The following is a 22,637-nucleotide window of genomic DNA, read 5'->3' on the forward strand; positions in this document are numbered from 1 at the left end:
TGGATATATCCTGGGGAGAAGCAAAAACAGGCCAGCGCAACATACAAAATGACACAACATATAGTACAATACTTCAGTGCTTATCTGCTCATGAGTAAGGGTCATTTAGTTAAACCCTTTGGCCAAAAGGTCATAAACCTGCAGCCACATCACGGCACGACCAATCAGCAAGTCCTAACACTACCTGGCACAATTCTCATATATCCTGGGGAGTTCCATTGGGAAAGGAGCCTGATGCCGGCAACCAGCAGGCCTCCCGGCATCCTTGCTTCCTTCTGCGCTTCCGTGTCTCTCCCTCACAGCAGCTTCTGACGTCACACGTGATGTTTGCGAAAAACTGGCATTCAGCCAACTCCTCAAGTCCTTGTTCTCCTCTGCCTAAAAGGTAACGGCGCACCCTACGCGTTTCGCCCGGCAAACCAAGCTTCGTCAGGGGTTGGTGGCTGCTACTCATGTCCCTGCTTATATACCCTTTGCCTTGATTTCAAAATCAATTGATTTACCTAATCTAATACAATTTAAAGTGCTATACATATACAATACTTCAGTCTATTTGTCAATATTAAATTTTTAAGGCTAAAACAGGTGATACAGAATTAATATACCAACTACATCTATTTAACTTATTAATGTATTTGTTCAACGTAACTTTAATAAAAAAAGTAATATAATTCTAAACAAAAACAATATATATTTGGTATGATATGATTTTATATGGGCAGATGGTTGTATTTTAGCGACTCGACGGACAGGCTCTATACTGTCCGTCAATTGAACACTCTGATGGGACTCGAGCTGTTTTACATTTTCTGAAAACTACCTCACTCACAAGATCACATCACTTTTCTATTAGATAGTATAAATGTAATTTTAAAACACAATTATTTTTTGTTTGAGCACGAATTTTACTTACAAGTATGCGGAACTGCTATGGGTACCACTTTTGCAGAAAGTTTGGCTAATTTATTTATGGATTATTGGGAGCACAATAATATCTGGAATAACAATGAAGTGGTGCACAAGTGCAAATTGTGGCGCCGCTACATTGATGAGGTAATTAATATGGGAATGGGTTGTTATTTCACTTAATCACGTCATAAATCACTTAAACACAAATAATTGTAATATTAACTTCACTTTTTCTAGAAGTGAACAGGACAGTTTTTTGCTACCTTTTGAATGTGAGAGAGGAGTAGAGTGTGACCCCATGGCAGCGTGCTTGGTCTACTGGGTGAATGATAGTACTTCCAACAGTAATGTGGAAGGAGGAAATAGGGCCAGGTTTGGGAGGAAGAATGAGGAGCTCTGTTTATGCCATGTTAAATTTAAGCCAGTGGAGGGCCATCAAGGATGATATCGCAGAGAGACATTCAGAAACTTTAGTCTGTACAGTAGGTGTCAGGTCTGGGTTAGAAAAGTAAATGTGTGTCATCAGCATAGAGTTGATATTTGAACCCAATAGATGTGATTAGGTCACTTGGAGAGATTAAACCAACCGAGCACAATGTAGCTCCCAGTCTGGTGCTCATGAGAACTCCTCGTATGTGTAATTCAGGTAAGTGTCACAACATAAAAATCCTTTGAGATGTCAGTAGCAGAACAGTCCATATATGCAAAGCGGTCTCTGTATTTAACACAACCCGTAATGCTGGGGCTAGTATTACTCACGTCTTGATGAAAGTGGGGTGCGTGCAGACCCGCGACCGTACGTGCTCCCATCACTCTGCGTAGGGAGTCTTTGTAATTTAAAGTTTAGCAACAACTGGCTTAACTAAAAGCACAATGATGTTGAGCTATATATTACTCATGAAACCGCTGGACCGTCTCCTATTGTGCGTGCTCCCCAGGCGCGCAGGATCAATGTAGAAGGTAGAGATTCCAATCCTGGGAAAAATGCCGGTGCACTGCTTGCTCACAAAAGGAAATGCTGGGATGTCATGAACAAAAAATGTATTAGTTAAAAAAACATAGAACAAAGTGCTGACACAGACACTCTTACGCGTTTCACACTCAGGGTGCTTTATCAAAGAGGAGAGAGTGTGTAAAGAGAAGGGGTCCCAGGACAGAGCCCTGGGGCACCCCCACAGAGAGATCAATATAGGAGGTGTTGATAAAAGACACTGAAAGTACGATGGGAGAGATAATAGGGGATCCAGGATAGAGATTTGTTACGAATACCAAGAGTATGGAGAATGTGAAGGAGAAGAGGGTGGTCCACAGCATCATATGCTGCAAAGAGGTCGAGTAATATGAGCAGAGTATACTGACCTCTGTCTTTGGCAGAATGGAGGTCATTGGTCATTTTAGTGAGGGCTGTTTCAATGGAGTGAGCAGTGCGGAAGCCAAATTGTAGAGGGTCTAGGAGAGTAGGTGTTGAGAAAATGGAGCAAGCGAGAGAATACATGACGTTCAAGGAGTTTAAAGGCAAAAGTCAGGAGGGAGACAGGCGTTTTTGAGTAATGGTATAACTGTTGCATGTTTAAAGGATGAGGGAAAGGAACACGCGTAGAGGGAGGAGTTAAAAATGTGTGTGAGCGTAGGGATTATGGTAGGAGCAAGAGGTTTTTGGAGATGAGGGAATGGGGTCAAGAGGGCAGTTGGTAGAGGGAGAAGAGTAGATCAACAACGACACATCCTCTGAGACAGCGGATAAAGAGTCAAGGAAGGCAGGAGGAGAGTTAGGAAGAGGTGTAGGATGGGAGGATACAGAGGGGATGGCCTGACGTATGGATTCCACCTTTTCTATGAAATAGTCGGCAAAGTCCTGAGGGGAGATGGAGGAAGAACACCAGGCAGCAGAGGGTGGTCTGAGTAGGGAGTCAAAGACAGAAGAGTCGGCGTGGATTAGACTTGTGCATGTTGATAAGTGAAGAAAAGTAGGTTTGTTTAGCTTGAGAGAGGGCAGAGTGGAAACAGGATAGCATAAATTTGTAGTGAAGGAAGTCTGCGAGAGTGTGAGATTTCCTCCAGAGGCGTTCAGAGGAATGAGTGCAGGAACGGAGCATGCGTGTGTGGGAATTCAGCCAGGGTCTTGGTTTCAAGGGCGAGAGAAAGCGGGGCATGTAGATCAAGAGAGGACGATAGGGCAGTCGTAGTTCCTGACCAGGTTGTCGGGGTCTGAAGGAGAGGGAGGAGCTTAAAGTGGAATCAAAATCTGGTAGGTTAATAGAGTGCAGATCTCTGCAGAGACGAGGGGTAGATGGAGGTGGAGAAGTGAGAGAGAAGATGAGATGAGGTGATGGTCAGAGAGGGGAAATGGAGAAATTGGAGAGAAGTTTTTAGTGAGAATCGGGTCTAGGTAGTGGCCTTCCTTGTGGGTGCTGGCTGCAGTCCACTGCTGAAGGTCAAAAGAAGAGGTTAGAGAGAGAAAGCAGGAAGCCCAAGGGAGAGAGGGGTCATCAATATGGCAGTTGAAGTCCCCAAGGAGAAGAACAGGGGAGTCTTAGGAGAGAAAGAAAGAGAGCCAGGATTCAAAGTGAGGCAGAAGAGGGATGAGTAGAGGTAGGTGGGTGATAGATGAGCGCCACGTAGACAGGGAGAGGAGAAAAAACCTGGACAGTGTGAGCCTCAAAGGAGGGGAAAGCAAGAGAGGGAGGGATACGGTAGCAGCACATAGAGGAGAGCAGGAGTCCCACGCCTCCACCCCTGCCAACTCAGACTGGAGTGTGGGAGAAAGAGAGGCCAGCTTCCAGAGCAGTCAGACTGAGTGAGCCAAGTCTCAGTTATAGCAAAGAGGATCAGAGAGTGAGAGAAAAAGAAGTCATGCACTGAAAGGATGCCTGTGTAGTTGCCGGCATCAGCTGAGTACTACAGGCTCCTTTCCCAACAGGACTCCCCAGGATATATCCACAACTGCAATGGGCAGCCTCCATTACTCCTTTGTATCCTCTGATGCTGCAAGATCAGTTAATTGTTTATGAATTTTTTACTAAATAATTCATACTAAAATAAGTCCTAATTGGATAATGTTTCACTGGGGTTTTTTGGTTGCCTTCCTCTGGATCAATATAGTGTAAATTCAAAGATCAGATGATTATCTCCATCTTTACATTTTACATAGGTTGGACATGATGGACATTTTTTTTTTTTTTTTCAACTTCATCCACTAACTATGTAAATTATAGGAATATGGAAAATAAAATAGCTGTTGATGCTTTCTTTAGCCTGGGTTACAATGAAAATTCTGTTTTCCTGGTTGTCTCCATGGCAGTGGTCACCAATGGGTTAAGTTTCACCCTCCAGCTAAGAGGACAGAAATCTCTACCTGTGGGAGGACCATAAGTAACCCCTCCTTTCCTTTCCAGGTGGTCTTTTTTTCTGTCCTACCTTACTTAGCTGATGACAATACAAATATACTAAAACAAGCGCTAGACCTAAATTATTACAGTGCAGTGCACAAAAACTAAGCAGCCTGGTATTCTACTGGGTAATATCTCAAAATAAACCTCAAAACATAACATAAAAATACAAATATAGATTCGGAACCTGGCGCATGTGTATATAAAAATGTGTATAACGTCCAATAAAGGATATATAGTGATTATAGTCCTAATTTTTGCAGGCTTGATTGGTTGGCCGATGAGAAATGGACTCAGAATCACAGTTCATAGGGCAAAACAGTCCTCTTCGCAGTGTAATGTTACCCTGTAGATGTGAGACATGAAGCAGAGAGAAAGGACATTGCGCAGTATTGTTTAACAGCCAATTATTCTCTGAACTCAGTAAATTGCCCACTTACTAGAAGTAGGTAGGTCGCATACAGGGGAGAGAAACTGTGCTTGGAGCCTTCCGGGTCCCAGGAGCCTTCGGTATGGCACGAACCCCTCGTGGTGTCCTCAGCTTCCGTGGATATAGGAAAGGTCTCCCTCTCAGGAAAGATGTCTCCTGGGTCTGCCTTAGGATTCCTGTAACTTATTCTCCGGTGAGGGATGAAAAAGGAACAGAGGATTGCGCAATAATAAAAAACTTTAATGACGCCTATAACCTAAAACAATAAAATACTCACAAAGGAAGGTGAGTGTAAAATCAAAATAAGAGGTGCCCGACCCAGCACCCAGCAGCCGCGTTCAGTCTCTGAATGTCCTTCCCGGTATCGCGTGTACCTCGCGTGGTTCCGGCGCGGCTTGGATGACGTCACTGTCTCCGTTCTTGACTGGCAGCTGGAGTGTCTAGGGCAGTACCTATCTATCTATATACACACATACATATATATATATATATACACACACACACATACATTTGCCACGCCCAGTTGCACTCTTTTTGAGATAAATATATATTCATGATGTGGTGGGTGTAGGAGTTTGAGCTAGCTGGGAATGTGTATTAATCAATTTCTGACTGGCAACAGTTGTATGGAGGTAGTTGGCACCTCCCCCCAGAGCTCACTCCTCCTCACCTTTTTAACTTGGGAGGTTTTTCATTTTGCTGCAAGAACAGGATCTACTATGGTTCTTTTCCCTCATACAGAGGTCAAAGGAAGAGTTCACAGTGTAGTGTTAGGACCTGCAAAGTTTGGTTATACCATGGCGTGGTATGCAGGCTTATGATGCTTTGGCCAAAGGATCTAACTAAATAACCAAGAAAATATTATTATTGAAGTATTTAACTTTATACTTATTACCATATATGTTTTGTCAATTGGATGTAGCATTGGGTACCCCTGTCCTTAGTTGTATAAATTTGCCACGTTTAGTAGCACTCTTTTTGACATAAATATATATTCATGATGTGGTGGGTGTAGGAGTTTGAGCTAGCTGGGAATGTGTTTGTTAATTGTTATGAGTGCCTATCCTTCCTTTTTTAAATCTTTCTTTACCGCTCATAATTCTGTAAACAAAAGAAATGTCTATTAGTTCCCATAGAAAATACAAAAATTAGAACTTGCACTCGCCCTTTCTAGATGTGTGTATCTGGTGCTCTGGCCCATTACCTACCCCAACAGGTACGATCAATATATACAAGAAATACATTTAGACCGGCACTCAAACAATAAATTCTTGCTAACTCGAGGCTTGCCTGAGGATAGGGCAAAGTGCCTTGAAATGCTAGTGCTGCTTGTTTGGGAAAAATGTGTTGTAAATCTGTATCTCTAAACATTACTTTTCACTTGGCATTTACACTCTGTTTATCTATTTGTGATTGAACAGTATTGTTCAACAGATTGTTAAAAAAAAAATTGTAAATTTTGATTAAATCTATTCTTGTAAATTGAGATAGTTATTGTTTCATGATTGAAAAAAAGAAAAAATGGTGGTGCACAGTCGAAGATAATACACAGAGGGCTGGTAAGTAAGCTCTATGAAAAATGTATTGGCACATGTAGTACAGGGTTAAAACACTCGTACGCGTTTCACGCCGGATTGTGAGTTCCATAATATCTATCAAAGTTACTTTCTCCCCTCCCCCCCCCCCCCCCTTTTGTATTTTATGTAAAAGACACAAATCTGCAAGGCTTTGTGTAATAAAACTTTTCTGGCTAACATCATATGTAAGAAACTCTTTCATACAGCACATTTGATGGAAACTGAACATGGAGCAACACGGCAAAATAAACTTCTATTCACATTCAATGTTGATATATCTCCCTCTTCATATGCAATGATGTTAATGTAGAATTCCACTGTTGGCTTTATAGGAAATCTTCTAACCTTCAAAGTGTTTTGTTTTATTTATCGTAATCTTATTTTTACATGCCAAGTAACTACAAATATTAGTATGTTTGTACAGCAGCAGCAATAAGTTTAATTTATGAATTCTCCACGATTCCCTAGTGATAGTGCATCCAGTCTGCATTGCAGGGAAACAAAGGAGCATTTGGTAGCACAGCTATTAGCTAAGTATTTTAATAATCAGCTTTGACATAGAAGACATATGGACTTGCAGGGCTCACCAGGTCACGGGCTGGAGACTTTCGGATGCCAACTTAAAATCGTTGAGCTCCAAATGTGTAGGCGTCTACAACAAATGCAAAATGCGTATATATTTTCTTCTGTGTCCTTTTGTTTGACCCATGGTATAATGTGCATAGTCTGCGGAATACTTTTAATCTCTATGGAATCATACAAAAAAGGCCGATCTGTGTGAGAATGGTCAAAATATGTTAGAGGTTATTCCTTCCGCCCCCCCCAACCCCCAAACCCCCCAAGTAAGCATCACTATATCAGCACTGCAGCAGAGGGATAGGTTTTAACTTATGTAGCTAGTAAGCAATGCCCTGCAGGGTCCTCATACTCTACAACAGGGGAGCACGAACGTTCGTGCCCCTGCTCTAAAAGGATGAAGATCCAGCAAATTCTTAACTTCCTCACTAGTGTAGCGACTGAAAACTTGTATATAAGGGACTCGGAAAAGAGGCTGTAGAAATGTTTAAACAGTATACTCTTCAGCTGAGTTGTTATTTAATTCTCCAAAGAAATAAAAGGGGTGCAACATAAAAGATTTAATTCTATGTATCAATGATTTAAAAAGCAGATATGAATGCACTCACAAAATAAGTTAACAGTGCAATTGTCTGGTATAATGGATTGCTGGTTTCTTAACTCGATTGAGGGATTCCATCTCTATCATTGGTAATATCTCAGGACTCTAGAATGAGAGGGGGTCGATGTTATCCACCTGGTGATACCGTTGCCAAAGATGTTAGTCCTCTGGGAGTTCCTCAGTGGCATCCCACACTTGGAGCTATCCGTGGATGGCGTCCTCTCTCTTGGTCCATACCCGGAAGTGGTATAAATGGTTGAGATTAAACCCCTGCCCAAATATCTTGAGCTATATAGCATTTCAAAATATGTTTCAACAGCCGGAGATGTGTTTGTGTGCTTTGTTGTGATAAAATGTTTTGGCAGTAGATATCTGAACACCTCTTCAGGCTGTAAATCAGCCTTCTCTTGAAGCTCCGGGAAATCCTTAATTTTTTTATCCGATATCATGTGTTTGATCCTAGTCATGCCACCTCTTTTCCAGGCTGTAAACCTGCCTTCCTCCATCCCCAGTGTGAATTGGGGATTATTGAAAAGTGGGATCATACTAGAGTTTTTGCTCATAAATCTACTTAAATTTAAGCCGATCCCAAAAGTGACAGTGAGTGCTTAATCATTGGGTTTGCTTATTCCTCTTATGTCTGACTCTCGAGCTCTTTGTTTTGTTTCTGTGATCAAGGCACTGCTGATGGATTTCTGTAGAGAAACCTTCCTCAAACTCTTTCTTTATTAAGGGTTCTCTCTTTTCCATTTATAGCAACTGACTATTGAGTACTGAGCTTTGCTCTTGGCTCTTTTCCCAGTTCCTGTGCAAGGTTGAGGTTGTTCTCCGGCAGAGCTGCTAGTTGCTGGGATGTGAATTCAGCTGCCAGTTTTAGCTCTTCCACTTCCCTTTTTGAACATTTTTCATTTTCACGCATTCTGCTTCCAGTGCATTGTGCAAACCAGATATCTGTTCCTTGTAGCCTGAACGGATGTGCTGATTTTCCTCCTCCAGTTTTCCAAAGTCTACTTTTAGGTTTTGCTGCAAGGTCAATTAATCAGGGAGCGACCTCTGTTTAAGCACATCTTGCAGTTCTCTTCTTAGGGCCTCCACTTCTTCCCGGTGCTTGCTCCGAGTTTGCATCGCCATCTCCATCATATTTTGGAGCTGTGCAGATTTTGTTGCCATGGTTGCAGCAGCTTGCCTTTTTCTCTAGGGCCTGCTGACTTTTGTGGATGGAGCAGCCTCTCTGCTCCTACAGCTCCTTCTCCGGTTTCTTGACGTTCTACCACTCCCTCTCATACAGAGCCACCTGCCTCTAAGCTCCGCCTCCAGCGATGCTCTGGTGATGCTCATTGTGGCCTTCAGCTGCTCATGCTGCTCTGCAGGGACATACTGTGTACTTAGACGCTCCTGTAACACTTGTACTTTGTGAGAAGCATGGAAACTTTCTTTCTGTAGCATTCGCTGCTTCTCCTCAGCATCTGCCTGTTTCTCCTTGGCCTCCTGCAGACTCGCGCGCAGACCTTGCAGCTGGCTCTGTAGCCTGTTTTCTGCTTGTGTGTGCTGTTCCAGGGATATATGATCTTCTTGCAGTGCTGTCACTGCATTCCACAGTGCTTTCTGCACCTCTAACTTCTCCTGGGCCAGTTGTTTCTTCACTTTTTCTGCTTAGTGAAAAAGTGAAGGTGCTTGGTGAAAAGGAAACGATTCTCATTTCCTTCACTGGCCTGGTTAGTCAAGTCTGACGTTTCCTTTTTCAGACTTGCATTTTCTCTCTTCATTGTCTCTAAATTAATCAGGATCTTTTCCTCATTATCCTTCAATTTACAGACTTCTGTGCTGTGAGCGTGGACCTGCTTCTGGGTGACTGTCTGCACTGTAATGAAATTACGAACCGCTCTCTCAGAGATCTCATAGTAATGCTTCCAGTCGGCAACCATTTTGTCAGACTCTCAGCTTTTCCTCCATGGTGGCAACCGCTGCCTTTGCCTTCTCCATAGACACACACTTGGCCACCGCCGCTGACGGGTCCCTCTGTAGCTTATCTCGGTTCTGGTGTAAGGACAGCACCATCTGTTGTGAACTCTGCTTTAAGGCAGCAGCACGCTCTGCTTCACTGCGCTGTAGAATAGCCCTATTCTCCACATGGATTCGCTGAATCGTGGCCAGAAATTACTAATTTTTCCACTATCAGGTGTATTCTTTAGCTTGACCTCTGGAGGCGCTATTTTATTCCCACTTTCCACAATTTTCCTGCATATATTCCAATCACAGTAGGGTAGTCCTATGCTGTGTGGCAGACAACTTCCAGAATCAATACTGCTCGTGGGTCACCATCTGTATTCGTTTCACTTCTTCAGTACAGCCATTTAAAAAAAAAACACTTTCACACACACCTGGTGGTGCAGACTTAACTCCCAGAATCAGTACCTCTCGTAGGTCAGTCTGTTGTGCAGTCTCGTTTTATTGCTTCATCCAGCGCAGTGATTCTTGTCTTTCTACCTGGATTTGTGTTTTTTTTATTCCAGTGCCCTCTGCATGCGATTCTTCTGCCCACCTCTGTAGGCGCTGCATCCCACTTCTGACCACATATGTAGGCGAGATCAGTAACACGCTAAGACAGCAAGTAAAGCTTAATTGCAGTTGTTTATTATCCACAAGACAACTAGCAATAGGTACACTGTCACTTTAAGAAAACCAAATCATAAAATAAACATCTATTCCCTATATGGAAACTAACTCAACTTTGCTGTAGCCCTTTTTAATGGGCCGCCAGCTAAGCGGGTTATCAACCCAAAACATATACTATCCTATGCAAACAAACAGTCTTTAAACATTGCAGAATCGTATTTAGCTCTTATCTGTTACTGCAGGGGATTCCTATCCCAGGATCTCAATGTAGCTCCTACAGCAACTAGGAATGCCAGTTTTGGAGAGCAGACTGTGTCCAGTCCATAGTAATCTTTATCCTGGGTGGTATTCCCAGCTGGACCATGCAGGCCTGCTTTCTGCAGTCCTAGGGTCCAGAGCAACCAGACTTCCTCCTGGTTGGGAGAAGTTTAATTTCCCCTCTCTCTGGGGAAAAACAGTCTCTCTTGTGCAAGCAACTTCCTGCCTTATAAATCCCTGCTCAATCAGGAGTTTTACATATCACATGCAGGAAACCCGACACTCGTTTAGTCTCCTGATGCTTGCAAAGGGAGTTAACCTCTTCACTCCCTTAGAGGCCATCACTCTGGTAACTCTTTTATCTGGGAGTATCAGTTTGAGTTTAGGTAAGGGCAGTAATGTCATAAGGCTTGTTGGAGAAATGAAGGTGAAAGATGAGCGGTTACTGAACAAATTTGGTGGTCCAGAAGTAATTACACAAAATACCTAATGAATTGGTATCAAAAAGCACAGTGTGCTTGGCCGATTTTCTGCCACCTTCTTTCTCTGAATCACTGGTAAGTTGCTTCGCTTTCGTCAATCCACAGTTGTTTACTGAGCTAAAGCAAGCAAGAACAATTCCCCTGCCCCCATATTAATTTTGTATTGCATGCCTAATTTGTGTTTAACACAGACCCCTCAAATTATAAGATATAATGATGGGACTTCCAATGTGGGGGAATGGAAGGGCTAATGTAACAATCATGGCAAAAATAAAAACTAGCCTATAATTGAAACTTCTAGAAATTGGTAGAATAGGTTCTGTGTAAATAGATGTGACAGATGACCCCATAACACTTTCCCTGCGTGGGTCTCTTCAGTTTATTTCTGACCAGTTGCAACTTTTGTAAAGTTTTGGTTGTCACCTGCCCAAAGCCTCCAACGGATGAATGTTTACTGCATGGGCTAATTTTGTTTAACTACATGATTTCTAAAGGAGCCTACATCCCACTTGCAAACATTTGAAAGTGCAAATTATGATATTTGGAAGACCTTTTTAAAACGTAATTTTTTTTCTACATGCATTGAAGTTAGGTCATTTTAGCCAGGGAGTATATGAAACAGATACATTTTCCAGCTATACATGCAACAAGCCGGGCGCATTGACCAGTGCGTGACTGAATGTGAATCTCTTGATTTTATTTCTATTTTCATCAGGTCCAGGCACAAGTACGTCATACCAAAACCGCCTTTGACAAGTTGAAAACAGACGTATGTCAAAAAGTAGATCTGCTTGGAGCCAGCAGATGCAATCTCTTGTCTCATGTCTTGACCACATATCAGGTAATACGCTTTTTTTTTTTTTTTTAAATCACACTCCGGGTAAACCAGGGGTACTCAACACCCCCAACAGGTCAGGATATCCCAGCTTCAGCACAGGTGGCTCAATCAGTCCCTGCTTCAGCACACGTGGCTTAATCAGGGAATTGAGCCACCTGTGCTGAAGCTGGGATATCCCTAAAACCTGCCTGTTGGGAGAGTTTTGAGGACAGTAGTTGAGAACCCCTGTGATAAGAGGACCTTGGTGAACGGCGTGGCAACATATATTTTCTGTCACGTCAATTGCTGTGAATACTTGTAAAATCCAACTTTTTTTTGTTTTTTAAAGACCACGTTACTTCACTTCTGGGAGAAAACCTCACACACAATGGCAGCAGTTCATGAAAGCTTCAAGGGTCATCAGCCGTATGAATTCACCATGTTAAAGGTAAGGTGTAATGATGATCTTTGCATCTACTAAATATAACAATTGTAGTTTGAAACCATCAGCATTATAATCTTAGTATAATTTCACTTGTTGCACTATATTTCCGTATCACAATTATAAAGCCCATTACTCTTGTTTTCAATTTCTATCATTGGTATTTCTGTGGGGGCCTATTAAAAATGGCTACTATTTGTAGGTGTTTTTTTTTTTTTTTTTTTTTAAAGGAACGGCTTTCTAGTAAGTCATTATTTAACCCTACTAGTTACTGTAATTTTCTCCAGTTACAACAATTACAAATTATAGAGGAACTGTCTGAAATGCATTGCAACTCCTGTAAATGTTGCTGAGTGGAACTACACCTTTTAATGTTACCCTTCTTACTAGGTAAATTCCTGATAATGGAGTTGATACAATATTTCTACAGAAATAGAAGTCTGTAAATGTATCACTTTATAAATACCGAATGCTTGAAAGCGCACCTGGCAGAATGGCCTGTTTAGTGGAACGCTTCAGGAATGTACAGTACTTGGATGACTGAATACTGGATAGATGATTGTTCAGTTGACTGTGAGGAGAAGGTGGGAGAAATGGGAGCTGGCCTAAATGGAAGTATAGGGTTCTAGTTCTTGGACATTAGAAAGATAGTCACCGAGCAGCATTTAGAGATTTGGGACTGAAAAGCAGAAATGAGGCCTGGAACACGTGCATGTATGTGTGTTTGCTTGCAGAGGCAAGCGTGCAGATGCGTGCGTGCCAGTGTTAGCTTGCAGAGGCATGCGTGTCGGTGTTTGCAGGCAGAGGCGCGTGCATGCCAGTGTTTGCTTGCAGAGGTGTGCGTGTCGGTGTTGGCTTGCAGAGGCGTGCGTGTCTGGGTTTGCATGCAGATGCGTGTTTGCGTGCAGATACATGCGTGCCGGTGTTTGCGTGCAGAGGCATGCGTGCGTGCCGGTGTTTGCATGTGTGGGTTCCGGTGTTTGCGTGCGTGCCGGTGTTTGCTTGCAGAGGCATGCCTGCTTGCCGGTGTATGCGTGCGTGCCAGTGTTTGCTTGCAGAGGCATGCCTGCTTGCCGGTGTTTGCGTGCAGATGCGTGCGTGCTGGTGTTTGCTTGCAGAGGCATGCCTGCTTGCCGGTGTTTGCGTGCAGAGGCGTGCGTGCCAGTATTTTGCATGCAGAGGTGTGTGGGCTGGTGTTTGTGTGCAAAGGCGTACGTGCTGGTGTCTGTGTGCAGATACATGCGTGCCGGTGTTTGTGTGCAGATGCATGTGGGTCGGTGTTTTGATAAAGTACTGTAAGACGAGAGAGTTCATTAGATAACTAAAAGAGAGAAAAGGATATCCCATAACACAGCCTTCATGGTGCACCAATGCACAGATGGAAAGTAGATGGGAGACATTGAAAGATCATTGAAAGTTAATAGGAAAAAGAAGAGCGCTTTATCACAGGAAGTTTGACCTTTCTTTAATTGGAAAAAGAACCATTTCTACTAATAAACAGGAATTTGGCAAATCCTTACTGTATATTATGAGTTATATATTTTTTAACATATTACACATTTTGTGCAGTATTTGCAACATAATTTAGAGTTACCGCTTCATAATTAATAATAAGCATGGCAGGAAACATCAAGAAAAATATTTTTCTTGTTTTTTGGCCACATTAGTTAGCCATATACGTTGGTGTAAGGCTTAATGACATAATTAGAATAGTAAATAGCATTTTCTCTCAGAGTATTTTCTTGCATGTATTTATGGTTTGGTCATATTGGTTATTTTTGGAATTACTACTGCAAAACCAGTTCTCCAGCCAATTCTTGAAAACACGATGGATATTTCAATACAACTTTCCTGGTAAAATAGTTTAGAAATAAATAATTTACAATCTCTTCTTTCAGCATTACACAACTTTGATAAATGGGTGCCATTTACTGGGTCATAAGCTTGTTCATTTCACCCACTGCATTTAATTAATGTTTAAACATCTATGAGACTTGAAAGGCAGCTAAAAACGTTCTGGGATAGAAAATAGCTGTCTAAGCTCTCATCCATACATGTAATCTAGTTAATTTATTTGCTGCCCCGGGGGCCTCTCTGGCAGGAAAGGGTCTAGCCCATAGATCCTGTGTGAAAGTTCCAGTTGGGTTAAAACTTCTCCAGATATTACTGCTCTGTCAGATGTCTGGTGTCTTATTTATTTATTTTTAAAATACCTTCAAGCAATGAACTGAACATAATCTGATCAGAGGAAATCAAGGCAAAAACACAAGCGATCATGTGCAAAAAACAAAAACAAACTACTCTGAGATAAATATGATGTATAATGTATGAAGCTGGCTACGTGAGATGTTTGTGGATGAATTGTGCTTGCAATGCAACAAAAAAAAAAACAATTCAACAAGGATGTTAAAACTCCTGCTCTTTTTAAAATTCCTGGCAAGCTGTTCCAGCAGTGAAAGGGTTATTAAAAATATGGACTGCTCATGCATCCTAATTCGTTGATAGGAATTCTCATTATTTGTGCCGTTGGTCTCCCTTGCTGTGAGAATATGGCTGCTTATTTCTGCCATGGCATTTACCATGCTGTGAGCATCACGCTGATCATTGTTAAAGAGAATTTCGGAGCATGAAGCAATAGGAGTTTTGCGTCTGATGGATCATGGCAATTACTTGTAAATCCAAAATATCATTACACGGTTTATTTTGTATTTTATTTTTTCGTGCATGAGGGCTTTCTCAACCTAGTGCAAATAGTAGATAATATCTTTCACTCTAAACGTTGTACTGTATAAAAAATCAATGCTGTGATTACTCGTGTAGTGCTGGAACATCTGAAGCCATGACTGTCCCAATTGCAGTCTGAATACTGTTAAAGGCGCCATATTAACGTGAGATTGTGTCCTTTTTATACATGGACAAACCCCAGCGAGTGTAGGACGGCTTTTCTCTTTGCATCTTTCAAAATATCACCAGCATCAACTGAAGCAAATCCTGCTCAATGGAAGGCAATGCGAAGGCACAAAGGGTGTCATTTGTTGAATCTATTATTTGCTGAATTCGTGGCACCTGCTTCTAATTTGATAAGAGGGCGATTTCATAAGTGAGATTCCAGTAAGGAATGATTGCGTGTGAGTTCTGAAATACAGAAACATCAGTTGGGAGACATCACCTATGTAAACAATACAAAATCCGTGATCACTAAACAAATTGGAATACAGATTACTGTAAATGTGTATACTAAGCAATCTGGTTTGTAAATAGATGTGTGAACCTGGACCTATAACTTGTTCACCTGTTTTTTATTTTTTTTATTTTTATATATCCACTTGCAAATGTTTGTTCCAAGGTAGGATATTAATGTTTTTTTATATTTTTTTGGATGCATTTTAAATCATTCTGATTCTGAAAAAAAAAAAAGAAACCTTTCTTCCCTGAGTGCCAGAGGGACCCTCTAATGGGGTTATTAGAAACATATATTACGAGGAAAGCAGTCAGACAAAGTGAAATTGTGACACTCCCCTGTAATTTGGTGCTTCCAGTCATGGAATACATTTGAAAAGGTCACTTTGTCAACTAAGGAAATTGAGTGGGAGATGGACACTTCCAAAATTCCGAGCTCCCTCTGCCAACAGAGCCTTTGCCAAGACGAAGTCAGCGTGCAGTGCACATGATTTGGGGTACATGCTTGCTGCGGACTGAATAAACCAGTGACAGCAGTGCACAATGTTCCAACTATCTGATTTTATTTCAAGCTGTGGACATTTCAGAGCTTTATTCACAATTTTCTCTCTTATTTTCGCTCTAATTTTTAAATGCACCACTTCAGTGCCACAGTCTCCAACCTATTGGCCATCTATTGTTAATCAAGATAAACGTACACCCCCCCAATGTTTCCTAGACATATATAGGTTTTCTTAATGCCTAGGAATACCACAAAATGTATACTTTAGTACAGAAGTGGGAAAGCTAGTGATTTGCATTAGAAGCAGGTAGCATAAGATACACATCAAAATTGTGTATATTTTATTTGCACAGAGCTCTGTTACTTTTACTTGTATTTCTCTGCCTGAAATTCTTCCATTCCTTCCGTTACGCCCAATGTGAAAATTACTAATCGATCTAATGAAATAGTAACATTCACAAACTACATCAGGGAGTGAGGATCCGAAACATAAAAAATGCCAGTATTTCATAAACCTTGTAAATAGGGCATAAGTTTTTAAAGGACCGTCAGGGGCCTCCCTTTTATTTTTTAACTGGATGTGACGCACATTAATTTCAGCTTTGGGAACCCCCTTGTTCCTGAGCTACATACGGGCAAAGGCGCCGCTGGAACGTCATTATTTTGCTAGGTTGGCTATCCCCTCATTACAGACGCAACGTACATCATTGCCAGCTCCCCTTCAAATACTTTCTGACCAAGTTACCCAATTATCTGAGCAGGGTTCTCACCCCCACTGTACACAGCACTCATCTCCTTAGATCCGCATCCAGAAACCTGCTTATAGTCCCAAGGTTCAATACAGCATCTGTTGCTCCTCGTACCGATCACCCCCCACGGCTGGAATAATTTATCCGAGCTACTCAAATCTGCTTCCTGTGTAAATTCCTTCAAGACCGCTCTAAACATGTTTGTAATTGTAACTTGTAATGTTGTTAACTTTACTTTGTGCCCAGGGGATACCTCAAAACGTGAGGTCATTCTGAACGTATTTTTTTCCTGGTCACATATTTTATAAATAATTTAAATTCCCCCACATTGCGTGGGCCAATAGGAAGCCGCAACAGATTAAAGTACCGGCGCTACCTTCAGTGGTACGTTTCCCGGGAACCAGGGTGTCCGCAGAGCGTAGAATAGCGAGGTTTCGCTACAGGGCCCCCTACTTCCTATCGATGTAAACAAAAAAGAAGGGAAAAGTGGGACACAAAAAAAACACAAGTAGATTGAACTGCACACTTTAAATGGCTTACCATATCCTTTAATAGAGATTTGATCCATAAGCAGTTTGACCATCGTTGTGCTCTTTTACCCTCAAAAATCAAGGTCTATTAAATAATAAATACCATGTAATATAAGAATGTTGGGAGCGGATTAGCATACGGACCAGTCCTAAACTTTGGTCAAATCCTAATCTTGATCAAAAATATTTACAGGAGACCTGACCTATAGAGTAGAAGGCCTTTTAGTTCCTACCCCAATGAGCTACAATCTAATTGGAGCAGTATACTTCCACATTTGCAATTGGTGTATGTGCTTTTGGTATAGCAAAGAGGAGGAACTTAGTAAGACTGGTGAAGTAAAGAGGGTGATACAGTAGGAGTAAGTGTAATTGTGGAATCAAGGGGAGAACAAGGTGATTGTTACTATTAGGGCAGAGGTGGACAACTACAGTCCAAGTGCCACTATCAGATCAGGTTTTCAGGATATCCCCGCTTCAGCACAGGTGGCTCAAAATGACTTAGCCACTGATTGAGCCACCTGTGCTGAAGCAGGGATATCCTGAAAACGCAACCTGTTGGTGGCCCTTGAGGACTAGAGTTGGCCACCCCTGTATTTGGGCATCATTGTCCTAGCATCAATTTGCCTGCCAAAAAGTGTTGTAATCGTCCGGTTAAATCCACCATCCCTTTCAAGGGCACTTCTTTCTTTGAAAATTATTTCTACATGAAAACTCGATGTCCCGAACGACACACCTGTGAGCATGTGACTTGTTTATTTGACAATGGTTAGTACACACAGCTATCCTGCAGCCTCGCTAAACTCCCCACAGGGTCTCTAAAATAAGTAGTATTTCTACTTAATTCATCACAATATATATCTTAAATCGCTGCTGCCACCAAAAAGTGTCAAGTTTTACTTGCAGGGTTTCCCCCCCCCCCCCCCCTGTTTACCAAGAAAAATATGTCATGAACACACACATCTATTGTAGCAAAATGTGTCAGAAAAAGCAGTTACTCTTCAAAAACGTGCAAAATTAAATTAGAGCCCAAAACAGTACTTATTAAATGTTAGATGTAATATACAAAAGTTTAGATCCAGAAAATAGAATGTTACAAGAAACATACAGTATAATATGCAGATAGTTTAATAAAATAATGGGATAAAACAAACTGAAATCCCTATATACATACATTATGGAAGTATGAGAATTTGTGTCATAGCATCAATACTCCCTTTGTTGAATTCTAATTTCATATCCCAAATAGAGATTTTTTTTTATTTTTTATCCACAACCTTTGCAATGGGACCAGACTAAGACCAACCCCCTGGGTATGTCCTGTTTTCGCCATTCATCCATTTCTAATTACATTTATGTGGCTTGGGAGAAAAAATTGTGTTTTTTGTTTTAATAAAATTGAAAAATGCTTTGTCGCATAATATGTCTTATCCCCGTAACTCCTAGAATAGTGTCACCCACCTTATTGCATTTGGGTGAGTTTGCTGATTGCATAGAGATTAGTCTTGACAGGGTTACTACTGATTTTGAGGTGCAAACATCTATCTGACCTTTGCACCTTCACAATCGTGGATTGTTTAGCATAATTGAATTAGTCCGATTTTAAATATCACAAATATAGATTTGTTATTCCTGTGAATCAGATCATATTCAGGATATATTTTATTTCTATTTAAGACCTTGAACACAGGGTCACCATTCAGCCTACCTTTCTCTGCTACTCAAAGGGGGGGTAGGTGGGGGTGGATAATTCAAGAAGGTCTGGTCCCCTTTGAGGAGACACCCGGGGCCTCTGGTAGGTCTGGTTAATGTCACAAGACCTCCAAAATATACACAATTTTAGTGGGCCATCAATGATAACCCCAGGTTAGGCTCTGGTACTCTGGGTACTTTTACCTGCCACATTCCTCTAAACATTATGGACCAATAAATACCTATGCCAGTTTGGCTTTACACAGAATACAAATAGGTATTTTAAAAAATGTACAGATGTATAAATACTTACTGTTTTCGGTGCTGCGATCATGCCCTGAAAACAGTAAGCGGCACAGGAGGATTAGCGCTACGGGAGTCCCTGCTTCTGAATGGGACTGGGTTCATTAATCCTGTTGGGCCATCAGGAGAGAAAAGAAAGAGAAGCCGATATCAACCTTTTTAGATGAGCTGCACAGCCATCCCTGTCTCTGTGTGCCATCCCTAGCAGCTTTGAAGGTAAGAAGCAGTCTCTGGCCTGTCCCAACCCCCTGGATCACATAGATACCCGAATATGGGTCTCTACATCATGAGGGAGAATACTATAGGAATAGATTTGGTTATCTACGTCAAGGTGGCTGGACAGGACATTTAACACTGTCCAGCCCATGTAAGAACGTATATGACCAGTATGGTCCTATAGCATTGCTCCTCATTATGTAAATACCCATATTCGGGCATCTGTCAAACAGGGGATTGGACAAACCGGAGACTGCTTCTTACCTTCAGAGCTGCAGGGGCGGAGATGGCTGTTTCTTTCCTCAGGTGATGGCCCGTGAAGTAAAGGATTAACGCTACGGAAGTCCTATTGAGAAATAGGAACCCCGCAGCGCTAATCCTCCCGGGCTGCAACCGTGTTTGTCTTCGGCACCAAAAGTCTGGCTACATCTATACGCAAACACTTTGTGTACCAGACCATTAAACTACAGAATATTTGACTGGTATCATGAAAGTGAGTGTATTCTTCTTTTCTTTCTCCTGTATCAGCACCCTGAACATTGTATTCATATGCCACAGAGGAAAATGTCCCAACAGTACCCCCTCCATTATGCTAATTCTTATTAACCTCATAATGCAAAGTTTCAATATTGCTAAAGAACTGTTGATATATTACAGGGTATGAGACCTCCAGGGGATTCTTATTCAGATATATGGGCTACATACTAGATGAAGAAAAGAGAACTTAAAAGCTCATGAACTGCATCAATGAAGCTCTCTCATGGGTCCAATAAAGCCGACGTACAATCCACCAGTAATAGATCCACACTTTTCATAATTACCAACACTGACATTACTTGGTGGTTGGTTTTCTGTGCTCTGACTTTTCCTTCAGACCGATACATTTATACCTTAATTTATCCTGGGAAGGTTAAATAGAATACGTATTTTAAGAAGAAAAGTATGGCCTGTGTTAATATGATTTTAGTATAATTTTCTTATTACTGAATACATCAAATGTATTGTATACTGTATAAAACCAAAATTGCATAGCAAAATGAAATACTATTGCTGTATTGACAATGTTTTTTTCATTTTACTTTATTTTTATGTTGACCTAGAGCTTACAGGATCCTATGGACAAACTAACTCAGAAAGCAGAGAAAAAACAGAAAGTCAAAGGAGACCCTCCCAGGAAAGGAGACGACCAGTAAGTATATATTATTTTTTTTAAGATGCTCATTCGCTGCCAATGTGGTTACCTATTTCCCAGTTGAGGGCATATGTAACCACATTGCCAATCTATGCCTTTTTGGCTGTTTTTTTTTTTTCCTTTAGTTGCCCATTGGGTGCCAATGTGGCTCTGTGCCCCCGTTGAAGGCATAGGTAACCACAGTGACAATCAATAGATTTATTTCTAGTGTATTTTTTAATGTCTTGTAATATGTATTTTTTGGGGAGAAGCGTGTGTGTGTGTGTGTGTGTGTGTGTGTGTGTGTGTGTGTGTGTGTGTGTGTGTGTGTGTGTGTGTGTGTGTGTAGCCACATTGGTAATCTGTCACTGCGGTTATCTATGCCCTCAACGGCCTAAACACTCACCCTGGGGCAACTATAAGCTTCACTCACCCCTCTACCACCAACAAACCGAGTTACTTCTATTTAACCCCATCATTACCTTAGCAGTTAGCCACTTAGGTAATGAAGCTGGCCTGTAATTTTATTTTTATTACATACGATTGAAGCAGGGGGTCCCCGGAGCTTAAATGAATGCGGGTCAGCTCTGGAGACCCTTGGCTTCAATCCTATGTAGTAAAAATAATGTTTTTCTCCTTCGTATGCACATTGTTAAGCCGAGATCTGAATATGCAAGTTTAAGCTGCTATGTGCATATCAAAGCTACCTGAAGAGCAGTTCCTGGCAAAAAATGAGCTTCGACATTTTTTGAGCTACCGTACGGCTTGCGATCGGCAAGAAGCCATTTCCAAGCAATTTTGCCATGTTATCGAAGCTATTTTACATATTAGAAATGCAGTGATTTCTCCAAAGTTACATTAAGGAACTGCACTGACATACATGACCGTGCATTCATTTTCAAATTCATCTTTTAAAAAAGAAATGGTAAAATGTTATAGATTCTCCTTTTTTTTAAATTTCATTACACACACATACATGTAGTGAGACTAACATTCATTAAACGTTTGCTGCGTGAATCAGGTCAGAATTGCATTAATATTACTGCATAGAAAAATTATAAATGTTTCAGGGTGTTGCTGCGCCCCCGTCTTACTTGCTCCGGTTCTCGCTAAGCACCCACCACCTTGCATCCGCGTCAATTGTCGCTGCGGGGTCGTGACGTCATTTGACCCGCGACGTCATTTGACATGTGATACCATGGCCCTGCGGCGTCATTTGACACAAGTCACATGACGAGGCCCCGCAGCGTCATTTGCCCGCTGAAGCAAAGTAAGTGGTGTGTTGCAGGGGTCTCACGCGATCCCCCGGCATTTAATTTAAATGCCTTGGGGAAGAGTGCGGGGCTCTGCAACCGCCCCCTTCCCCCCACCCCCCAGTTTGCGCACTGCTGGCCTAAGGCAGAGGTTCTCAACTCCAGTCCTCAAGACCCCCCCCCCCCAACAGGTCAGGTTATAAGGATATCCCTGCTTCAGCACAGGTGGCTCAATCAGAGCCACCTGTGCTGAAACTGGGTTATCCTGAAAACCTGTTTGTGGGTCTTGAGGACTAGCGCTGAGAACACCTGCTCTAAGTGTCCCTTACCCACCCTGATGATGGTTCCTTCGTGGACTGAAATAATTTTCTATATAGCAATAATAATTTGTTTGCTTTTAATTCATTTTTGTTTCCTCAGATAATTTCACCCAATGCTCGGGTGAATGTTTCGAGCATTTATACTTTTGTTATTAAAATGTAAAAACAAAAAATGGGTTAAACCTTAATCTTTTGGTGTATATGGGGTATTTGGTCAGTTTTACATCTTTGGTCAGAATTTCCACCCCGGACATTAATTGCATGTAAAATCCAGTATTTGCTTGGCTGCATGAAGTTATTCATTGTATTATACATTGCTAAAATAAATATGTAAAACCTTAGGGTATGATGATAACGCAGGTGTCCTGAGACAGTGCACAAATAAATATCTCCAGCAATTGCTACAGGGCGATATTTCAACTTCCTGAAGACAACGGGGGGTCCATCTGACTTTCACATGGAATAGTGCTGGGTTTTTTTTTGTTTGTTTTTAATAGGCTAATTTCATTAGACGACGAGCAGCACAACAATGAATCTGGATTATCAGGTACATTCCTAATTGGAATATTTTATGTTTAGAAGTGTTATTGCCTTATATTCATTGGTAGGCCTCACAAGAACTGAAAG

General features: G+C 41.6%; 1 protein-coding gene across 5 annotated transcripts in view; it reads left to right on the top strand.

Annotated features, from left to right (window-relative positions):
* The window catches only part of ICA1 (islet cell autoantigen 1), an 87,759-nt gene that overhangs the window by 57,481 nt on the left and 7,641 nt on the right, over positions 1-22,637 (top strand). For all 5 annotated transcript variants that reach the window (XM_075587266.1, XM_075587263.1, XM_075587264.1 and 2 more), the window contains 4 exons: positions 11,554-11,679; positions 12,005-12,103; positions 20,367-20,455; positions 22,508-22,557. In XM_075587266.1, coding sequence (XP_075443381.1) covers positions 11,554-11,679; positions 12,005-12,103; positions 20,367-20,455; positions 22,508-22,557 — 364 coding nt within the window. The remainder of the gene's footprint in view (positions 1-11,553; positions 11,680-12,004; positions 12,104-20,366; positions 20,456-22,507; positions 22,558-22,637) is intronic.

Source organism: Ascaphus truei, chromosome 2 (genome assembly GCF_040206685.1).
Source record: "Ascaphus truei isolate aAscTru1 chromosome 2, aAscTru1.hap1, whole genome shotgun sequence".
Lineage (NCBI taxonomy): Eukaryota > Metazoa > Chordata > Amphibia > Anura > Ascaphidae > Ascaphus > Ascaphus truei.